Raw genomic sequence first — 21,894 nt, forward strand, 5'->3', positions numbered from 1 at the left:
GCCTAATACACCCTACCCTACCCTACCTCACAGCTAGCAGGCCTCGGGATGACCATAATTTCCACAGGCTTCTCCTCGAAGACACAAATACTTTTATCGCGCCAAAACTATGAAATATCCAAACAGGAGGTTGATACCACCCTCTTCAACTTCATTAAACAACTAAATGCGCAGTGTAATTAGTTTTAAAATTAGGCGGAGATCACACATACTTTGAATTTAATAATCATCGCTACATCTACCAGCCCGTAGAATCGCTATACGTGTTCGTAATCACCACCAAAAATTCAAATGTTATCGAAGATTTAGAAGTTGTTAAAATGCTCTCACAAATTGCCCAAGTCTGACCTGTTTAATCCAGACCGTCACAAAACAATGCGTTAGTGAAAAAACTATAATGGATAACATTTTCGACCTTATATTCTACATGGACGAGATCGTTATCGATGGTAACCGGGAAGCCCTCACCATGGACCAATTGGAAACATACATTGCCATGGAGTCCCACGAAGAAAAGCTTCAGCTCATGCTGATTAAGGTACACTCCACGTTACGCAGAACAAAGAAAAGGAGGAAAAGGAAAGAAGGAGGCAGATCGCCATGAAGCTGGACAAGGAGAAACAGAGGAAAAAATTAGATACATACTTTGCCTCTCCTCCCGCGCCCTCCAGTCCACCCCAGCCCCAAAGTGCATCGGAAGGGTACCTGGAACAGGCAGAAACCTTATTCGCGGCCCGTCCTGAAAATACCCACGCCTGTGGGATGCAACTTACCAGGGCCAAGCAGGCCAAGAAATTGACGGACCTGGCGCTGGAGTCTGGCTTCAGCCTACAGCCCATAACAGCACACCAGCATGCAGACGGACCGGGGAAAAACGCACCAGGGGCCACAAAAATAGCCTCCGATGTACCGTTGCTGGTACGAGTAGAGGAAAAATGCAATGGTTTGATGGATATAGAGCGGGATGTGACCAAGCTCACATACCAGGGCAGCTTGATTTTGACCGTTTACGACACAGAGATAGCATCTATGGCATCGCTGCAATTTGAAATTGGCGATAATTGCAAGTTCAAACCCAAATACCATCCCAATCTTGACAAGTCAAAAATTGTAGATGGAGTGCTGGAAATTAAGGACGGCCCCCCCTTCAGGCTGAACTGCCCTGTCTCGCTGGTCAAGTGGAGGCATGACACGACTGAACCCGTTATGCCCTTCTCTGTCTCCTGCTGGTCCTCTTGTGATTCGATAGAGACGTCCCTGTCGGTAGAGGTATCCAACCAGGATCAGACGGAGCTTTGCAACGTTTCGTTGGAGTTCAACTGTCCGCGTACAGTTAAGACGAAGATAAACAATTCACAGGACGTAAAGGTTTACCATGAAAATGATGTGATGTATTGGGACCTGGGAACTGTAGCCAAGGACGAGAGCAAAACCATAGGATTCTCAGTGCAAATGGACCTGGATTCCCTTGTGCCATTTAGTTTCAGTGCAGAGGCATATGTAAACTACTTTAACATAAAAGTTACAAACTGTTTTGACAAAAACGGGGGCGGTGACATCAATCACAAAGTAGTGCACAAAACCTGCTACAGCCTCAAGGTGGACCGCTCCGCGTAATGCCTGCCACTCTACGTAACCCCTGCCACCATTGCTAGTGTCGGTAGCTTAGTTTCCCTAACTTGCCTAGTCTCAATTCTTATTGCGTGTACCCTAGCCCATCTGGCCCATTGTTATGCTTGCTGTTACGCTTGCGATGGGTTGGCGCGGCCTCTGCCTCCTTGCCGCAGTTCTGTCTACAACAGTCCTTATGGCAAAAAATTCGCCCTCTCGGTGTATGATAGACCAAGAAGGCGCGCAATTAAGCATATAAACGCATCGTATGGCTGCTCTACGCTCCCCATTGCCGTGTTGATCGACGAGCTGCGTTCGCTTGGCGCCAAAAGCACGGATTCTAGAGATTTGTTCTACAAGATTGCAAAGTATGTATTATTTGATGTAGGTGGAGGTGGTGGCATTTTGAACAACTGTCGGACGACCCGAAAGCTGAGGAATTAACCAATGCAATACGTGAGTCTTACATAAAATTTGGACGGGAAGAGGCGAGGGAGTTGAAAAAGTACAACAGTGCAATTACAAACTCAATTAAACGTGTCAAATTGGGTAAAAATGTTGCGGAAGTTACCGCATTCGATGAAGATTTAACGCCGTTTTTGTATGTTCGCCGACTCTATCGATATTTGGCATGTTTGGAGCGCACTAAATTCAGAAATACATTGCGTTCTAAACATACAAAACATATTTGTCGCAAGTTGAAAAAGTGGAACGTGACATATTCGCTTAATTTGGAGTTCTTAGTCCGATTGTATTGCGTTGTTTCTCATTTGGAGGGTTATACCTATTTTCCAATTCTGCATCATTCACTTGCGGAAAGAATGTATGACGCTGAAAACATGGTTAAATTTCTGAGCAGGCTGGATTCTAAGTTAGCCTACAAGTTTGTAAATGAATTTGCAAGGTTTGAAATATACATTGGTAATCACAGCCGTGTGTCAAAGCTATTGGATATTTACAGGTGCAATTTGGGCATTGGTCTGGACACTGGGCCTTGTTTTGGTTCGGAGCGCGATTTGATTGCTGAAGCAATTAAATTGTACCAGGAAAATGAGAAGGAACGCGGTGAGTATCAGATCGTTTACGACGATTTGGCAACATATACAGAGTTGGCGATCACTTTATCAAGGGACATTGCGGCTAAAGGGCATTTAGAAGAATCACACAGGATTATCAGCGAATTAATTTACACTATGAAACGGCTTGCAGTTGCACAGGGGGCGGAAGATCGTTTAGCGCATGAGATACGTAATTGCAGTTTATACTCGCTATCTATCCTACTAAATAATGCAGTGATGCGGTCTACCCAGGGCTACAGCGATACCAGCGATAAGGTCCTATTGCAAATGTCGATACTACCCATATTGGAGTTTTTTAGCGCCCTTAAACTGGAAGATTTACCCCAACCAATTTCCTTATACATTAAAGGTGCCTTGGTTTTGGCCATTTGTAACATGGGCAAGGACTATCAGTCCATTGACTCTCCAGCAGTCAACTCCGATGAATTGCGTACATTTACCCATTTGCTTGAGGTAATTGTGAAAAGCAATCCCAAGTACACAGCTATTGGACGGAAGATGGTTTCCATGTACGAGTTTAACCTGGAATTCCAACGAGCCCGCAAATTCATAGATCAATACAATATTAGAGTGCCAAAAGGAACTACTGAGGTATTGGCTTACAAGGAAAAATTGCTGCATGATTATGGTACCATTTCTAATATACCAATAGGCACTCCATTTCCACTCGTTAAACTTGAGCCGCTAGACCCAATTTTAATATACGACCACGCATATGAATATAAATGTGATTTGTATAATAAAATTGTTGATAAGCCATTGACACTGGATGATTGCGTATGGGTTATTGCCAGGGAGATTAACTCTAGCGGGAATGGTGGGCAGGGACTGTTGTTGAACGTGGGTGGGGATCAGATTTACGGCATTTGGTCTAGGGTGGGCACTTGCCTTTCAGGCTTCTTTCCATCGTATAATTACAAAATCATGGATCTACACAACTCAAATCTGGACGGCATTACAATTGCCGGAACGAACGACTGTGTTTGGAGGTTACACGCAATAGTAGACCTAATGATGGCACACCCTCTCAATCTGGCCAAGGACTACGGCACAGCCCGGGAGCTGGCCCAACATATTTATAATATTGTTAAGATAAAATGCGAGTATCTATTTGAAAAATGTGTACTAGTGGATTCTGTGTCTATGCTTGTCGATCCGCACACTCATAATTCTAAAGTTTCAAATTCCGGCCAAACGGTGGCCAACTTTAGTGACTTGAAATCGTCAGACGCCATAAATCACAGGAAATTCAAGGATATAATAACCGTTAAGCTGTAAAACACTGAAACTATGACTAATAACAAATAATGTACACAAACAACTAGCGTAGTAATACCCCTGATCACATGCCCAGGATACTACTAGCAGAGGCCAGCAAGGTTCCCACGTTATCTTCTATAAACGTGCGTATGAACGTATGTCTGAACCTGTTCTTGAACCCCTCATCGGTGAACCAGTCAAGCCACCTGCTGCTGGACAGAAATTTGTAGCAGCAGTGGCAAAACTTGCCATATATTCTCTTGTGCATTGGTACCTGGAGCATGGTGTCCAATGTAAGCTGATCTGCATAGTATTGTGATGAGTAGGATAACTGTATTTCCTTGACTTTCTTTGCGATACGATAGTCTAGAATCCCGAGGGATATTTCCATATTGCGCCTGGACGATAAACGATCCATATTATATGTACCAATTGATGTCCACAGATCATCAACCATCATAGCCTTCCCATGAAAATGCCATTTGTTCGTGAGGTAAATTTTTAATTTATCACTATTAGAGGGAGGGTGTGACATTAATTTATTGGCAAGGTGTATCGTAGAATCTACGTCGCAATGTATATCAGATTTTCCAGAGAGCAGTAAATGTATTGGTACTTTGCGTTTTTTTGCCTCCAAAATCCTACGGCGTATAGCTCCTTCGGGATGGAAGTAACTAGTGGCGATGAATATCCCCTTCTCCGCATTTTTAAGCATGTATTTAAAGACCTCTTGGATGCTTTTGTTCCTCGTCCAGGGGTTTGATTCCAGTATTTGAATCAAAGATCCATCATCAAATGATTCAGTTGCCTCAAATGGATCACGACGTATTGGCACCTTAGCAATTTCCAATGTGGATATAAAGGATTTTCCCAATTCGGCCACAATTGGTCCATTAACTTTGACTCCAAATTCGTGAAATATACATTTTCCTTCAACAAGTTCATCTAAATAACAGTGGTTATACCAGTTGATCTCATTGCGATATTCGATGAGCCACAAAAGGCCGTATCGTCTGTTATTATTATTTTTCTATGGTTACGAAAGGTGAAAAAGGAGATGGAGGATTTGGGAGGGAATAGGGGGTTGAAATAATATATATTGACGCCCTTTGATTGTAACTCTTCTTTCCATTGATTCGGAAAATCAAGTGCCCCAAACTAAATAAAGTGAATGCTTACGTAATCTAACAGTACTACGACATCACATCCACGCTTTGAGGCGGCAATTAGGCTATCAACAAACTTTCTGCATGTGGTAGTTTCGTCAAAAATGTACATTTCCATCCAAATCCTCTTCTTTGCCGCATCCAAATGCTGGCACAATGACTTATAGTAATCAGATCCTACATAACGCATATAATACCTGTTGAATATACATCTACGCGATTCCCGTGAACGAATTTACTGATGCATGACAGTTGCTTGTAAAGTTTATATGCCTAAATTAATATTTAGGTACTTTGACGCTAGATTCATGGTCAGGTGTCACCCGTTTGATAAAATCAGGTATCTGATCTTCCATTGATTATTCGCTAACTCATGGATGATAGGGAGGTGTAAGTAGGGCCTTTTCAGTTCAGCCTACCCTAGTACTATAAATGGCACTGCAATTAAAGTTGGGCTTTTTATTTCAATTTTAGGATAGTTAGATACTTATTTACTAAAATATATAATCTATTCTATAGTCAACTCCACAAAACATAATTGGTGGAAATTGTTCACCTAAACCTACAATGACATTCATATATTTCGTAACCGATGATTGCATATGCTGCCTAATTTGCATTCTTTCTTGCAAATAAACATAGATTATTGGTAATTTTGCCTCAAATGTTAACAAATACAATATGCGCTTTGTTTGATCTATTAATGTTACCATTCGCGTGCAATATCACTCATATGAGATTTTTACGTCTCTAAACTGTCAATTTTCGATACTTACAGGACTAGTAATGACGTTTAGATCTATGAAATGATATATATTTGTAGATTAATTAAAATAATACGACCCGCGATAACCCCGCAAATTTATCTTCTTAGACCTAGTGTATTTGTGTAGATAAAATGATTTTTGCTAAATCTAACGTGTTTTTTCTCATATGCTCTGTCATTTTCTTGTGCATCATTGCTGTAGATTCTGATGAAAGCTCTAATGTCCTTATGCAATTATACACTGGTGACCGCCCGTGGAAAAATGACAATTACGTTCCTTTATCAGTGATAATTGATATAAAAAATAACAACAAAGGCACTGAAGCATATCTGGTCATTCCAATGTGTAAGAATCCTCTTATTTAGCCTTTAAATACGTAAAAACTTTGGATGCACCCAAACATTTTACATCGCTCCAAAAACCCAATTCTGCTGCAACTAAAGGTAAATGGATGTGTAATGCTGTTTTGGGATCGCCAGATGCTTTATCTGTAGCCAACATGTTACTTAAAAGTGGAGATGAAGTTGACGAGGATGATGATGATGAGGAGGAGGAGGAGGAGGAGGATGAAGGTTGCTCTGCCGAGGAAATAATTACAAGTTTGAAGAAATTATCAGTTACTCAAAGAAGTAGAGTAGGAATAAAGTTGAAGGAAGATCTAGAGGCGCCAATTGAAGAGGATAAACTAAAAATGTTTTCCAAGGATCAGCTTGTGAAAATTGATTTACCAAAAGAACATGGAGTGATTAAAAGTGGCAAATATATCTGGAATATTTTACTCTCCCATGCTAGCATCAATAGTGATGATTATGAAAGTAGTGAAAGATTAAACTGGTATTTTGTAATAGCAATGGAAGGTGATGCAGAAATTCCTAAATATATAAACGAAACATCACTATTGAGTTACAGGCACTTGTCACAGGCGTTGAAATTGCAAAAAATGAAAATAATTTCGGATTTTAGAATTAATTTGGAAAAGGTAAGTCGATAATAACACAGACTAAAACTTTAAATGCGGATCTCGTCCCCAATTTACCTGCCTCCATAACCACTAGTAGCAAAGATATAACAATCAAGTTTAAGGCTCCTGCGCATATTTACAAGTCCAATAGAATTTCTTTAAGGATTTTTTATCCTAAAGAAACAAAATTGTGTAAAAAACTCGAATTGACAGCATCTGCTGGTAAAATTAATATTGGCAAATGTGACTGTTCGAGTGATTGTAAAGGTGCCGTTATATTGTCCAATTTCGATGAGGAATGGATTAAGGACATCGAATATACACTGATTATTAGGGATACAGATGTTGATGGTGGTGATAATGTAGAAATCACGATGATAGAAAACGATCCGTATGACGAACTTGAAAAAATTAGTGGCATTGTTTCTGGGTCATGTAAGACCTTATTTCAGCATTCCTATATTAAATACATGCCCTTTATTATATCTCGTGCTTTATTGACCATTCCACAAAAATCTATCAAGGCCAAATTCTATATACACCAACACGCCTATAACACCTCTTACCTCTACGGCATACTAGACTTACCAAAGATCAATATAAAAGGCGGTTATAAAATGATAATTGAGACCGAGGATGGTTCAAATAAATCAAATTTGCAGTTTATTGATAATGCGTCATCTAAACTCGTTTCAAATCCTAAATTGCCAAAAAGTCATACTGTTGACTCTACCAAAAACAAATTGGAAATTAGCATATTGAATAATGATTCCAATAAATACACATCAATACCTTTACTCTTAAAATATACAACAAATGATATTAAAACTAATTTGAAATTATCAATAAATAGTGTGGATGATAATACTAATATGGTCGGCTCTGTAGAGATTGTAAATACAGAATTTGATAATGCTATGTTGCAAATACATGGTCCAAGATTTATGTAAGTAATATATATATATATTTAGGGATAAAAACACGATCATTTACACCTTTAGCAACGTAAAGAAGGGGGATTATTTTATACAAATTGAATCTACCAGTAACCTCATTGATAAGTGTGGTGAACTAAACGTATCACATGAGACTATCGTAAAAACTGAATGCTCAGATAAATCACTAAAAATAAATCTATCTCTCCCACATGAGCAGCAGAGGATTGATTTTAAGGTGGGTATCAAGCAATATAAACCCACGGACGAACTGAAATTCACCCTTGGAAATGGTGTCAAGAACCTATCGTATAATATTAATCTACAGGAATTGTTTGAAAATGTTGAATTGGATGATGCAATATGCATATTTTCACAAAAATCCGCTATATCAGACTCTACAATGGTTAGTTCCTTTCAGATGTTAAAATGCGCAACTCCTTGGATGCCCTCGGAGTACCACAAACATACCCCAAACCTGTATCTATTAGATGATATGAACAAATTGGTTAGGGGTGATCGACACATTTTTAGGTAGTTAAATAATGATTTAGATACAATACTGATCCGTTGAGCAATGATGTGCTGCCGAAATTGATGCCGATGACATTATATATATTGGCAAATACCACAGACATAAAAATGACAGATGGGTTGTCCAAGGTATTTAGATGTAAAGTCACTAAGCTTAAAGAGAATGTTGAAGATCAAATCATACAGATATACAATGAAAACAGTGCGAATGGCGATAAGGAAAAAATTGCTATTGCCATAATTACCACCAACAATACTATAGTAGACCATATCAAAAAGCTACCTAAAACGAGTGAGCAAACCAAGCACCTATTCGTTCCTCTGTTTTTAATCAATTCAAATGCAGTTGACCACATTTCATTACAACACAAATCACCTTCGCCAAATTACTTGGATCCGAAACGAATAACGCCCTTGTACCAAAACGATCCAACGAAAGCTACTAATGTGGTATCTGCGAAAATCGGAGATAGTTCTTTGCATTTTGGAGTTACTCACACTGAAAGTATTGACGCAGCAATGGCCTCTGTAGAAGAACTGATGTATAGTACCGTAATACCTGCGTGGACAAGCTACTTAAGTTGTGTCAACACTTCCACAGTGAATGTTCAATATATGGATAAAAATTTGTTTAGCGTGACGGGAAAGTACAGCAGAAAACATTGCGACTACTTAACTCTATTATCTAGTGTTATCTAATGTACAAATTGAAATTCGAGTTCAAGAATCCCGATATGAAATTGGCTTGTAAAAATGATGTTTAAACTCCATCTGCCAGGGGGTGGTAATAATGTATTGGCCACCTAACACCGTCACCCACAGGCTTATTAAGGGGTAGATTACAAGGTGCAAACCAGCAAAGCGGATTTACACCGAAAACTTGTTGTAAATTCCCTCCGATGCCAATGTCATAAACCTTTAACTCTGGGTTCGATTCATCCAACCTCTCAATTGTCGTAGAGTTCTGAATAATGACACGATTTTACCTTTATCACTAGACAGAAATGGAATTTGACGAATGGAACTAATGCTATAGTGAGGGTTATTCCGACAAAAATCATCTAATTTTACCGCATGCCTACCATACAAGTGTAGATGTAACAGAAGGCTTGAAGCCCTGTAGTATCGATTATATTGTAAGGGAATACATCTGGAGGGTGTTCAAACCCATAAAAAGATTCATTTATCAAATAGATGAAACTGAATGTGTGTGTAGTTTACCCCTGTAATACAACGATTGATAGACATGATAGGGCGTAGCATAGCATTTGAATAAAGTATTTGCGGTTATAAAATCCTATACAATTATTTATCCATGGACAATGATGATCCATGTTCAATACACTAAATTAGAATTGTTATGTGGTGATTTATCGGACCATGTGAATGCTTATAAGTGTAAACTAATGTTGTAGATTACCATTCCACAAATTACGAACAAACATGAATACAAAAACGCAGCATCTTACCATCTCTTGCAAGCAGAACAATGATGAGTGCGTTCTGGCTTCCAAACATTGCAAACTTTGCAGTACCTCTTGCGCTTCGTCTCATCTCCCATGTAAAAACCCCAGTTTTGCGGTACAGATCCAGGATCAGTTTTTGATGACTAAATGAATAGTAAACAGTACCTTAATGAAACTGCAGACAAATAATGCAAAAATTATGTGAAATATATAGAAATTGATGGTTTCAAATTGAGTAAATGGCCTATAGGGAGGCAATACTATACCCACAGTTCCCAAGTACATAAAAACTGAATTATTGGAAAGTTACCGATAATGAATATGGCGATATAGATGAAACAGCTGAATTTTTTTTTGGCAGAAGTATGGGCTGGACGGTCTTTCACTATATTATCCATAATACATGCGCCTCGACACCCTGATAAATAGATCTTTGATTAGCTAGTTATTTGGCGGGATGTATCCTCTTAAACAATATGCAACCACTCTTTTTATATTTCATAATTGCACACATCCAATACATAAGAAGTGTGTAAACTATAAACCAACTTAAAACTTGGTAATTGCGGGTGCAACTCAGCTCCCCCATACAGTCACCATCCACTCTTATACTTCCACATTAACTAACATGATAACATGTCCCACAAATTGGCGCATTAATATATTCAACCAATTTTACTATCCAAAATGTAGTCATCCGCATATCTAATCGCATTATTTCTCACAATAAGTAAAATGGGTTCTTCGACCCCTGCAGCAACTCATCAGAGTGACAAAATTTCCAACTCAGTCGATTCTAAAACTCTAGATAGTGAAATTCGCGCTTCTGTCCCTAAATTTATCACTAGAAATCCATGGTACGCCTCCAATGATGGACAAACCAAAGATAATCAAGATAATTCATTAGAAAACAAACAAACGCAAAACACTACAAACAAACGTAACGTGGAATATGTTAGGAAGAAAGGAATTGTGGGTGAATCAGCCTTGAAATATCGCAAAGGTGCCTGTACCAATTGTGGGTCTCTGACCCATAATGCCAAGAGCTGCGTGGAAAGACCCAGGAAAATCGGTGCAAAATACACCAACCAGAACATCTGTCCTGACGAACATATAGAGCCTGAAGTTGACCTAGGCTTCGAGGGAAACAGAGATAGGTGGGCTGGGTACGATGTCACAAATCACAAATATTTGGCGGAGGAGTATGAGATAATTGAGATGGAGCGACGCAAGCGTAAGTTGGAAAAGATGCAACGCAAATTGGAGCGTAAGCAGCAAGATCCCGACAATTACATCTCGAGGTAAGGATTTTAATTATCTAGTAATGACAGTGACAGTTCTGACGATGATATTGAGGGCCTGAAACCAAAGGAGTTCGCCCCAGTCGACGCCATGTACAGCTCATTCGATACTTATACCCAGACAACCTCCAAGAATCTGCGAATAAGGGAAGATACCGCAAAATATCTCATAAATTTGGACGTTAATTCCAGTTTCTACGATCCAAAATCCAGATCTATGAGGGAAGACCCACTTAAGGGCATGCGCACGGAGAACACCAAGCACACTTTCCGCGGTGATAACATGTACTTGAATACACCTGAGACCAATCAGACAAAAGTAATGGAAGCATTTGCTTGGGAGGCCTATAAACGCGGGGCGAACGTCCACTTTATGGCCAAGCCCACACAATTGGAATACATGTATAAACAGCACTTGGAAAAGAAAAAGGCGATGAAGGAGGAGAAAAAAAATCATCTTCTCAGCAAGTACAAGTGTCACGATGTCTTGGCGCCTCAGGAATTGTTGGAATTAGCCCAGGGGGATACTGTGGTTGATGTAGTGAGTGAGAAGGATCGTATACTTGCAAAATCTAAATTTGAGGAAAACGTGCATGTTATGGGCCATACAAGCGTATGGGGATCTTATTACAACAAGGAGACGGGTAATTGGGGGTACAAGTGTTGTCGTTCTGAGAAGATGAATTTACCCTGTGAGAATTAAAAATTCACAGTTAATGTTAATTAGTATAGATATCACGTGATATTATTGAGAATATATACGAATGTAACGTTATCCGAGGCGTTGTATGGTAGTAAGGTGCAATTTAAGTATTAGTAAGTTACTGGTGTGCTTCTTAGTGACTGTTGTTCCACTTAGAGTATATGATTATTGAATAAGTGATTGAAATAGAGTGATTTCGCAAGGTATTTCGGTAGAAATCACTTCGACGATATTCCTTTATGTAGCCAGGATGTAAATCAAAATTTTTATTTTATTAATTTTTGTGCACATTTATATTATTTCAAAGGCCCCCTAATAGACAGGCCGGTGAACAATATTCAGCAAGCGATGCGTTTTAAATGAACGGTGATTGATCAAGTAGGCACTTGGCAAGCGCACTGTATTTTTATGGCTTAATTGTCAGAATCTCTATGGAGGATACATTTGCGTGTATCTCAATGACATAGAATATACACATATGATACATACAGAAAGACATAAATATAAATATACATAAGTAATAAATAATTTGCAAGTGTTCAGGACTAGAAATTAAATATGCGGAATAGCTTTTTGATGACGCTGGGGACAGAATTTCCTCGTTCACTTTGGGGCATTTACGAGGGGGTGGGTATGATCAATGTCCTGTGCCAGATCATGCTTGCTGTAGGGAAGCTGAGTTACGTGCTACCTACCGAGTATCTTCCCCACTGACAAGCACGCCTCCTGCGGGCCAACTTTACGGCTCTGGCCCTTTGTTCGTCCTAAGTAAATACAATGCCTACCATGCTATACAATAAAATCCTACGTCTAGTTTCAGCCCTAACGGCCCTGTGTTAAACTCAGCGTACCTTCTCCTCTCTCGCATAAGTAATTTCATTGGTCCAGGCCAGGCGAATGGAGGCAGGCCGGCCCTCTTTCTTTGCAAATAGTATTTCTTGCGCATTTCTTGGACCTTGTAGTGTAATTTGGACTCTAGCGACCGTATTCCTTCATCGGCAACAAATTACCTGGTTTATTGGGCCCTTCGGGTAGGCCGAACTTATCCCTTACGTTGTACTGCCACTTGTATCTGTAGTCACGCGTTAGTGGACGCCTCAAAGACGATCTTTCCATGCCTTGCCCGGCGTTTCCGTCGACCGCCCTTATAACCTGGGTAAAAACTGTATATACTTTTATGTGTAGGATCCTGGGTGAATATATAGGAATTATTTGACTCATACCCACGCCTTCGTATGAGTTCCTGAGACAAATACTTGAGTTAAGCCCCCTCCTTCTCACTTGAACGCAGTAGCCTATATCACCCAGCGATTACCCCTGAAGACGGCAAAAGTTTGCTGCGTCCTAGACAGTTCATATTTGACTTCTATCAGGTCTCCCTCGTTGAATCGTTCCGGGAGCTATATGAGTTTCTGCGCTACCTTAAACTTCCTGGCTTTATCGAGCCTTTCCATCTCCAGCAGTTGCAGGTGATACATAATACACCTGCACTTTTCAAGGGTCATGGGCGAGCCGTGATCGTGCAGTGGTGGCCACTTTAGCGAAGTCAACTCATTTTCCAGTACATAGCTCCGCTGTCCGGATCTGCTTGGCAGTATGCGTGTCCTTAGGCCTCGTTTTTGGACTTGAATGCCCTTTAGGCAATCCAGGCACGCACTACACCAGGATCGGCACAACATTCACCTGGACACTATACCCCCGGAACCTTGGCAGTGGTGTATAACATACAGATGGATAGTCATATAGTTATATAGTCATATAGTTATATAGTCATATAGTTATATAGTTATATAGTCATATATTTATATAGTTATATAATCATATAATCATATAGTCATAAAGTTATATAGTTATATAGTTATATAGTCATATAATCATATAGTCATATAGTTATATAGTTATATAGTCATATATTTATATAGTTATATAATCGTATAATCATATAGTCATAAAGTTATATAGTTATACTACTGTACTATTATATTGTTATACTATTGTACTGTTGTACTGTTGAGTTTCCGAGCAGGGTCAGTCCCACCGCAAGTACTTCGCACCCACCAGGGCAGCCATGCCGTGGCTCTGCTGAGAAAGGTACAAAAGGCGGAGGTTATGGGCACAAGACCTAGAGAGCTCGTCCAGGTAGTCCCGCTCCGCAACCCCGTGGTCGAGGGTACAACGCGCCTGCGCGTCGTCGGAAAGACGCAGGTCCTGCTCACAAAGGAAACAGGGGCAAATCCAAGATAAAGGGACATGGAAGCCGCACAGCAGCTCCATATCCTCCAGACACGAGTGATAAAGAGGTAAGGCCAAATGCAGCAACCCCAAATGGTGGTACGCCCTGCGTGAGATAGGCCATCTACCTGGCGAAATTATATGACGCCTCCGCACGCATGAGCCGCTTCAACGCGTCGCAAGAAACGCTGCCAGCGCGCAACTGTTTGTAACGGTCCAAGTGTGCAAAGCACTGCAGGATGGACTCATCCACGCTCTGTGTCAAAGACCACGTACCCTGGTGGTTTTACTCGCCACAGAACCTAGGTGGGCGGCAGCCAGGCAGAGGTGCGCTAGGGGGTTGTCCTGAGAGATCGAAAGTGCGTGTGTATACTCTGCAATGGCAAACTGCCATCGCCCCGAGAGGCTACAAAAATGGGCCACCAACATCGCCAGGTCAAGGTCATTGGGGCTGTTTATGAGGTGCCGAACCGCCCAAGTCCTAAATTAACTGGTAAAAATATAATAATGGGGAACTGCTTGTCACTCACTTAATCTCCAGGAGGGTGTCCCTTTCTGGACACGATGAAAGGGAAATAGCGGCAGATGCAGAGACACGGCCCGAGGCTAGTATTCTTCCAAGAGTACGTAACGGATGTAAGTCTCCAGTGGGCGATGCGAATTCACTCTTGATATACCCCAAAGCCATTTTATGTATTCCAAAGAAGGCCGAGATGGCACGGGAAAGCTTATCAATACGGGTTTTGAATAAACGCTTCTCAGAATCCTGGATGACGAACTTATATTGCTTGCGGTTTCGTGAAATAGTTTCCAGCAATTCTATAAATTGCCCCAAATAACCCGATTTACCCCCGCTAAATGACACCAGGTACTACCTAGAGTGAGACAGCCCAACTCGGAGAGAACACAGGACTATGGCGGCATTTTCAAGCAGCTTATAATAACCGTCCCAGCCTAAGATATCCTCCGGCGATATCAGGTCCAGGTGCTTCTTCACCCGCATGTAAGAAGAACCCTTCTGTGTACGCGGGGATTCCCCAATGCCAGATGCGCCCTTTAAAGGAAGTAGTAGGCTCTTTTGCACCCCGTCCACGCCAAGCCCGACGGAACAAGCCTCAGCCACGGGCCTGGCCGGCTGTGGCTGGACGCGCATGTGGGAGCGTATGCGAAGGGTGTCCTGCTCACAGTCGCTAAGCAGGGAGAGCAAGTTATCTAGAAGGGCCGTGGCGTCTGAGTCAGTGTATGCAGAAGCGCCTACGCAGGGCTGGGCGCCACGGCAGGCTAGGCACGGAGGCGACCTGAAGCGGGGGTCCTTGAGCAGGGCCCTAGAGATAGAGTGAGAGAGGTCGGCCAGACAGGTTAGCAGGGATTGTCTGTCGGCCGTGGTTATTGGTCTATTTAAAATGGGACTTACGGGGCCGGTGCAGTTGTACGACCCAAATCATCACTAGTTAGCGATGAGAGTAGCATGTCCGCCTCGCTGAACCTACCCAAGTCACTCAGTAAGTTGAAAAGTTCTAGCCGGGTGGTCACAGCAAAGGATTTTGGTTGCTCCTGCGTGTCAAAGAGGTAGTTTAGCCGCAGAGCTGCCTTCCAATTATCTCCACTTTTTAGCGTCTCCAAAAGGTCATCGGGCGCCCGGATTCCTATCCTCAGCGCTTCGATAGCCCCGTCAACGTTATCCAGGGAGACAAGGGTTCTTGAAATTTCCAAAGCATCTCTGCTGTACATCAACGGGGGCCCTCCGGAAGGTAGTTTTTCACGGGCCAGTTTCAGGGCCTTCAGGTAGTAGACCCCTGCGCACTCTGAGTTTCCGCGGTATGCATAGACGGAACCAAATGCTAAAGTGAGGGCATAACGCTCCGCAATAGGTACCTCATCTAGCGCCTCGTCGATTTCCCTACCAAATGCGACAAATGGTGTGGTGTAGGAACGACATATAAATGATTTAACTGCTGGGGCGCCTCGCATTGGCGCCCCAGAAACTGGACGAAAATCACCCACACTGAGCCTAGCAGTAGCTAGTGCATCAAGGGCATCTACACAGGGACTAATGGCGGCCTTATGGGGCACGTGCTTCAGGGACTCGGCATTTTCCTCCGCCAATGGGGCGGCTGAGGCATAGCTAGAGACGTGGGCCTCCAGGATATCACACATCATCCTGTCGTCGCCCATGAGCCTTCTACACCTGGCAAAACTATCAGTAACCGCGTAATCCTCGGGGCGGAGGCTGAAGAGCCGGGTTAAGTGGGTTGATGCTTCCTTGTACTTACCCTGGGTTAATTCATTCCTACCGAATTAAGATAAATCATAGATAGCTCATACAATGCTTCCTCGTCAAACTTACCCCTAGAGTTCTTTAGACATTTTTTAAGACAGTAAACCGCCTGATCTATATTACCCAGTGACATTGACATCTCGCTGATCTGCTTCCACAGCTCAACGTCGTCAGGCGCCAGGTGCGCGGCCAGCAGGTAGTAGGCACAAGCGCTAGGCAGGTCCTTGTATTCCTGCTCGTAAATCACGCCGAGGATGTGGAAGGGGTCATGCAGACCCGGGGCCTGCTTCACCAGCTCCTTGAGTGCCGCGACGGCCTGGTCTATTTTGTTGGAGAGGTAGAGTTCGGTAGCGTCTTGTAGCATTTTTTCCGCCTGCGGCGTCATTTCTGCAGCCGTCTTTGGTTTAGGACCCTTGACCCCCTTCCCCCTGCTCCTCCCCTTGAGCTTAGCATCCCAAAATTTACGGTTTCCCTTGTCTATGAGGTTGAAGACATCGCCCATCAAAAACTGATGGATTTCCTCTTCTTCGTCAGAAGCCTCGCTTTCGGCCTCTGCCCTGTCTGGGCCCGGTGCTGGTACCCGCGTCCCCGTCCTTGCCTTGCTCCTGCTCGGCTTCTTGCCAGCCTTGAGCAGCCGTCCCACCGAACTGGGACGGCCGGTAGGAGGGGGCATTGGAGACCTTTTTTTTGCCGATGTCCAGCGGCGAGTCGGCTATAATAGGGTATAGAATAGGTTATAATCTTCTATAATAGACTATTCTACCCTCGTCTCCTCGCACTCACAGTGCGGGTGTAGGGTACCGCGGGTGCTGATGCCTACTGGTAGGGAGCTAGCGGGGGCTACGGAGGGAGAAATGACTTAGTCAAAAATTAAGGCCGCTGGACGGCGGGATGTATAGAAGTTAGCGGGCTTAACTGTGTACTGTGTACATTTAATGTGCAGGCAGAGTTTAAATATCGCGTCGATGAATTCAAAAATGTAATGGCTTCAAGTGAAGCCTAAGTAATCTTCACAGCATATGTTCCAAGTGGTTGGTGTGACTATTTACGCGGCAACATGGTCCTTATCCTTCTTGTGCTTTTTGGGGAGTAGGACGGGCTGTATGGTCGGTATAACACCACCAGAGGCAATGGTGATTCCGCCTAGAAACTTGGAGAGTTCTTCGTCGTTTTTGATGGCGAGCTGTATGTGCCTGGGTATGATACGTGATTTTTTATTATCTCTGGCAGCATTCCCCGCAAGTTCCAAGATTTCAGCACAGAGGTACTCAAGGACGGCTGCCAAGTACACAGGAGCGCCAGCTCCAATGCGTTTGGAAAACCTTCCTTTTTTGAGATACCTACCGATACGGCCAACTGGAAACTGCAAGCCAGCCTTTGCAGACTTGCTTACAGATTTAACCGATTTCTTACGGCCACCTCCCACCGCTCCTTTATCTTTTGCACTCATGTTTACTCTCGTATATATTAACACCGAGCTGTTGCAAATTGATCCACCCCAGAGACTTATCTTTCACTGTGGGGTAAGTGCCATAAATTCGACTAATTTTTGGCAAAAAGAGAAAAGGCAACAAATAAGTTATCTATAGCAAAATATCCCTCATTTTCGTTTTTTCTGCGCGAAAATATCCCAAAAATCTAGCGAAGTTTGTTGTGTGCAGCTGTGGGGTGATGTATGCGTGTAAGGGCCATCAATTGCCTTTGAGTGTACCATAGCCACACAGCAAATTCTTAACACGTTTGTAAGAAAGTCTGAAATTTTGTATAATGGCAAGGACTAAGCAAACTGCCCGTAAATCTACCGGTGGCAAAGCGCCCAGAAAACAGCTCGCCTCTAAAGCCGCTAGAAAATCAGCTCCAATTACTGGAGGAATCAAGAAACCACACAGGTACAGGCCTGGTACAGTCGCTCTCAGGGAAATCCGTAGATACCAAAAATCTACTGAGCTTCTCATCAGAAAGCTTCCCTTCCAGAGGCTCGTCAGGGAAATTGCGCAGGACTTTAAAACCGACCTCCGCTTTCAATCCTCTGCGGTCCTTGCCCTACAAGAAGCGGCTGAGGCCTACCTGGTTGGCTTGTTCGAGGATACAAACTTGTGCGCTATCCACGCCAAGAGGGTCACCATCATGCCCAAGGACATTCAACTTGCTCGACGTATTCGCGGTGAGAGGTCTTAAGCCCCTCCCTCGCTAGGTATACTATCATACTAATTTGACTTCACAGCATGAGTACATTACTCAAGAGGCTTCACTTGAAGCCACTTCTCTCACTTTGCGGCATCGCTGACACATACATTTTTTCTAATTTTATATTCCGTATATTTAATCTAGTTTTACCCAGTGCCTCGGGAGGTCCCCCACAGTCAGAGCGGCCGCGGGTTCTCTAGGTCTGCATTGGTGTCCTCAGTGATACTAGCACTTTTAACCATAGCAAAAATGTATTTTTTTCCGCCGGTAAAAATTCTACCAATGCAGATGTTCGTACCGCCTCCTCCAAATGCAGTTCCTAAGACACAATATATGAGCACTGGGCCACTGCCAGCCTCTACCCCTGTTATTAACCAATCAGCAGACACTTCCAGTGGCGAAAATACCGTGGACCTGATAGTTTACATTGGGAATCTTCCTATAAAATTATCCAATGAGGCGGCCATAAACATTTTGCAAAAGTGCGGCCCGCTAACGCACTGGCGAAGGCAGAGCGATCCGACAAACGACACCTTCGCCACGTTCGGATTTTGTCAATTTGCCGATTGCCAGGGCGCCCATAATGCAATGACGCTGCTAGCCGGGTTAGAGCTTCAGAAGAAACCGATAAAAGTTAGCTGCAATGACAAAGTCAAGTACCAGCTTGCTGGTTGGTTGGCTAAAAGGGAGGCGCATCTACTGGATCACGTAAGAATGATTTTTATTGCATATTTTATAGTTTAATTTTTAATTTTTTAAATTGAAAATTGCTGTTTTAACACATAACCAAAAATTAATACCGTACCATTTTACTAACACCAACCTACCAAATAATTTAAAGTTTGTTGATTCTATTAATATTTTAACGCAAATAAAGTTATAACGCAGGCGGAAGAGGAACCAGCAATAAAAGCAGCGGAAGCTGCGGTAAAGAAAGATCTGCAGGGCCTGCTAGCCGAACAGGATATATTATTGGAACGGGAGTCTAGGCGTTTGAAGGCACTCTATGATGATAGACTAAAACGTCGGGAGACTGAAAGCACCAACAGCATAGATACCAACGACGATTCTGCTCGTAAGAAGAAGAAAAACGAGGAAGATAAATTGGATTACAGTTACTTGAGTAAGGATTACAAGGTACACTGGAAGGAGAATGAGAGGTTGAATCGCATAAGACACAAAGATAAAGAGGCCTTCACAACGTTTTTACGCACAGAGAGGGAGTGGATCAAGGATGAGGAACGCATGTTCAAATATGTTGCCCGGTATTATATATAATTTATCCAGAAAAAGGGAGCTTGGAGGACAAATAACGGATAGAGACCGTGAAAAGGCAATGAAAGAGGATGAATATACCGATTGTATACTAGACAGGGATATGATTAGGTACTTAGCCCGAGAGAAACGTTTGGATGCCGAGGACTACCAGGATGAAGTACGGTCCTTAGAAGAGGAAAAGAATGAGCTATTGGCAAAGGAGAAACTTGAGGAGGAGAGGAGGAGGAAGGTAGCTGAAGAGCAAAAACAGATTGAGATGCAGAAGAAAATGGAGGAAGAAATGCTTAAACAAATGCAAGAGCAGAAGAAGCTTGAGGAGGAGAAGACGCGATTGATTGAACAGCAAAACATTGAAAGGCAAAAGAAATTGGAAGAGGAACGGAAGCAGATGCCTACGGTGAAAAAATTCACCTTCGTCCCCAAACCTATAGCTACTTTATCCAAACCTAAAGAAGCCGCCCCTATCAAAACATTTTTCAATGAAGACTCTGGCGATACTGGTGAAAATAGCACCCGTACAAAAACACTTGCTCAATCGAAGATACAAGAAAATTCAGCTTCTACAATGGATCCAAAGACAATTATGGCCATGGTACCCAAACAAATGAACGAGATACTGGACTATAAAATTGATTGGAACCTTGTACAGGTTCATGATATTATTAACAACAAGTTGAAACCATGGATTAGGAAGAAGATCATAGACTATATGGGGAATGATGAAAAACTTGTCACACAAGTGTTAAAGTATATTTTATCACGGATTTCAGAACACAAAAATCCATCACATCTATTGGAAGATGTGGAGCGATTTTTGGATCAGGAAGCAACCCCCTTTGTCATGGGTCTGTGGCGCCTCCTGATCTTTGAAATACTATGTAAATCGCACAGAATATAGATACCCATTGTAAATGCCAATTTCTTCAAAATCAATTAATAGTTTGGCACACCAATTCACAGTTTTCATGAATATATTTACAAAAATTATGTTGATGCCAAGGATTTTACAATAATCACACACAATGATACCAATAAATTCTAGAAATAAGTACTCCAATTTTGTACCACTAGCGAATTAAAATTTCTGGTTTGTCATATTACTCAGATTTGGGGCGTTCATTTGCGCAGTCACGAGCCCCATCCGTAGGCGGTGCCTCGTTGTCCAAGTTCATACCCAGGTCCCTATCTCCTTTTGGTCTATCGTCACGTGCATTGTCTCTACCCCTATCCTCATAGCCACCGTGCCTGGCTGCATATCTTCTACCCCTTGAAGGATACTGAAATCTCTCCCTCTCCCCTCTGGGCCTATTGCCATATCTCCTTGCATCACCACCCATCCACTTGTCTTCATAGTTTTCATGTCTGTCATAATGCCTACTACCCCTTGAGCCTTCATACCTCCTATCATCCCTACTGCCATATCTGTCACCGTCCCTTGCATAAGGCCTCCTACTATCATATCTCCCGGGCCTATCATCCAAGTCATATCTGCTAACTCTGTCGCCGTTGTACCTATTGTACCTATCCATACTCAGGCTTCTAGGACTTCTGTAGTAGGATTCGAACCTATCCCTTCGGTTATAGTGCGAATCGTAGTTTTGGGGGTGGTCTCTCCAATCTGGTCGTTCCCTTGCCCTCCCTTCCATTGGCCTACCGTCGTGACTTTTGCCATAGGGAATATGGGATCCTTGATTACGAGAAGAAAAACGACGCATAGATTCAGGCTAAATTATAATTGACTTACAGATTTCCTTCGGTCTTGCGCCGGAGTAACAGAAACGGTGGCACCGTCGATAGTCTTGTTATCCATTTCCTTGACAGCCTCCTTGGCAGATTCTAGTTTGTAAAACTCCACAAAACCAAATCCTCTTGGTTTATGGGTGAAAAAGTCTGTGGGTAAATAAACATCTCGAATCTCACCAAACTTCTCAAATGTTTCCCTCACTAATTCAGGAGTGGTGGTTTCCAACAGATTTCTCACCAATACACTGTAGCCACTTCGCTGCTTCGACATAGCAATTATTTTATATAAAAATTGTTTTAATTATATAATATTGAGTGTTTTGCTACATTAACCAGCAAACCCATCACATGACATAATTAGTAATGGTAAGAATATCTATGTAAGTATGTGGT

At 42.4% G+C, this 21,894-nt stretch overlaps 12 protein-coding genes across 12 annotated transcripts; 6 read left to right on the plus strand and 6 right to left on the minus strand.

Moving 5' to 3' along the window:
* Positions 1-48: 48 nt before the first annotated feature.
* On the plus strand, positions 49-1,617 carry BMR1_01G02890 (Coatomer subunit delta; the record flags this gene model as incomplete). The annotated part of the gene is made up of 4 exons (XM_012792187.1): positions 49-175; positions 196-341; positions 362-538; positions 559-1,617. 4 exons carry the CDS (start codon positions 49-51, stop codon positions 1,615-1,617), a joined length of 1,509 nt encoding a protein of 502 aa, XP_012647641.1.
* Positions 1,618-2,432: 815 nt separating this feature from the next.
* BMR1_01G02895 (hypothetical protein) lies at positions 2,433-3,968 on the plus strand (the record flags this gene model as incomplete). The annotated part of the gene is made up of 1 exon (XM_012792188.1): positions 2,433-3,968. The coding sequence occupies one exon, from the start codon at positions 2,433-2,435 to the stop codon at positions 3,966-3,968; it is 1,536 nt and encodes a 511-aa protein (XP_012647642.1).
* A 64-nt stretch (positions 3,969-4,032) lies between these two features.
* BMR1_01G02900 (PLD-like domain) lies at positions 4,033-5,472 on the minus strand (the record flags this gene model as incomplete). The annotated part of the gene is made up of 5 exons (XM_012792189.1): positions 4,033-4,895; positions 4,916-5,108; positions 5,130-5,293; positions 5,314-5,389; positions 5,410-5,472. 5 exons carry the CDS (start codon positions 5,470-5,472, stop codon positions 4,033-4,035), a joined length of 1,359 nt encoding a protein of 452 aa, XP_012647643.1.
* Positions 6,015-9,012, plus strand: BMR1_01G02905 (hypothetical protein; the record flags this gene model as incomplete). Its single annotated transcript, XM_021482939.1, has 5 exons — positions 6,015-6,228; positions 6,249-6,862; positions 6,883-7,790; positions 7,816-8,313; positions 8,334-9,012. 5 exons carry the CDS (start codon positions 6,015-6,017, stop codon positions 9,010-9,012), a joined length of 2,913 nt encoding a protein of 970 aa, XP_021337527.1.
* Positions 9,074-10,177, minus strand: BMR1_01G02910 (DHHC palmitoyltransferase; the record flags this gene model as incomplete). Its single annotated transcript, XM_012792191.1, has 7 exons — positions 9,074-9,277; positions 9,300-9,374; positions 9,396-9,513; positions 9,535-9,657; positions 9,783-9,922; positions 9,945-10,069; positions 10,090-10,177. The coding sequence occupies 7 exons, from the start codon at positions 10,175-10,177 to the stop codon at positions 9,074-9,076; spliced, it is 873 nt and encodes a 290-aa protein (XP_012647645.1).
* On the plus strand, positions 10,515-11,783 carry BMR1_01G02915 (pre-mRNA-processing factor SLU7; the record flags this gene model as incomplete). Its single annotated transcript, XM_012792192.1, has 2 exons — positions 10,515-11,080; positions 11,102-11,783. 2 exons carry the CDS (start codon positions 10,515-10,517, stop codon positions 11,781-11,783), a joined length of 1,248 nt encoding a protein of 415 aa, XP_012647646.1.
* BMR1_01G02920 (mitochondrial ribosomal protein L19 precursor, putative) lies at positions 12,387-13,462 on the minus strand (the record flags this gene model as incomplete). Its single annotated transcript, XM_021482941.1, has 8 exons — positions 12,387-12,458; positions 12,479-12,547; positions 12,569-12,614; positions 12,635-12,773; positions 12,794-12,935; positions 12,957-13,078; positions 13,099-13,183; positions 13,205-13,462. 8 exons carry the CDS (start codon positions 13,460-13,462, stop codon positions 12,387-12,389), a joined length of 933 nt encoding a protein of 310 aa, XP_021337528.1.
* Positions 13,463-13,811: 349 nt separating this feature from the next.
* Positions 13,812-16,966, minus strand: BMR1_01G02925 (conserved Plasmodium protein, unknown function; the record flags this gene model as incomplete). Its single annotated transcript, XM_021482942.1, has 7 exons — positions 13,812-14,121; positions 14,144-14,271; positions 14,292-14,496; positions 14,546-14,869; positions 14,891-15,409; positions 15,430-16,289; positions 16,310-16,966. The coding sequence occupies 7 exons, from the start codon at positions 16,964-16,966 to the stop codon at positions 13,812-13,814; spliced, it is 3,003 nt and encodes a 1,000-aa protein (XP_021337529.1).
* A 372-nt stretch (positions 16,967-17,338) lies between these two features.
* On the minus strand, positions 17,339-17,743 carry BMR1_01G02927 (histone H2A; the record flags this gene model as incomplete). The annotated part of the gene is made up of 1 exon (XM_012792195.1): positions 17,339-17,743. The coding sequence occupies one exon, from the start codon at positions 17,741-17,743 to the stop codon at positions 17,339-17,341; it is 405 nt and encodes a 134-aa protein (XP_012647649.1).
* Positions 17,744-18,060: 317 nt separating this feature from the next.
* On the plus strand, positions 18,061-18,471 carry BMR1_01G02928 (histone H3; the record flags this gene model as incomplete). The annotated part of the gene is made up of 1 exon (XM_012792196.1): positions 18,061-18,471. One exon carries the CDS (start codon positions 18,061-18,063, stop codon positions 18,469-18,471), a length of 411 nt encoding a protein of 136 aa, XP_012647650.1.
* BMR1_01G02930 (RNA-binding protein 25) lies at positions 18,730-20,656 on the plus strand (the record flags this gene model as incomplete). The annotated part of the gene is made up of 4 exons (XM_021482943.1): positions 18,730-18,747; positions 18,769-19,188; positions 19,369-19,745; positions 19,768-20,656. The coding sequence occupies 4 exons, from the start codon at positions 18,730-18,732 to the stop codon at positions 20,654-20,656; spliced, it is 1,704 nt and encodes a 567-aa protein (XP_021337530.1).
* Positions 20,856-21,772, minus strand: BMR1_01G02935 (Serine/arginine-rich splicing factor 33; the record flags this gene model as incomplete). Its single annotated transcript, XM_012792198.1, has 2 exons — positions 20,856-21,482; positions 21,503-21,772. 2 exons carry the CDS (start codon positions 21,770-21,772, stop codon positions 20,856-20,858), a joined length of 897 nt encoding a protein of 298 aa, XP_012647652.1.

The sequence above is a fragment of the Babesia microti genome, chromosome I (assembly GCF_000691945.2).
Source record: "Babesia microti strain RI chromosome I, complete genome".
NCBI lineage: Eukaryota > Apicomplexa > Aconoidasida > Piroplasmida > Babesiidae > Babesia > Babesia microti.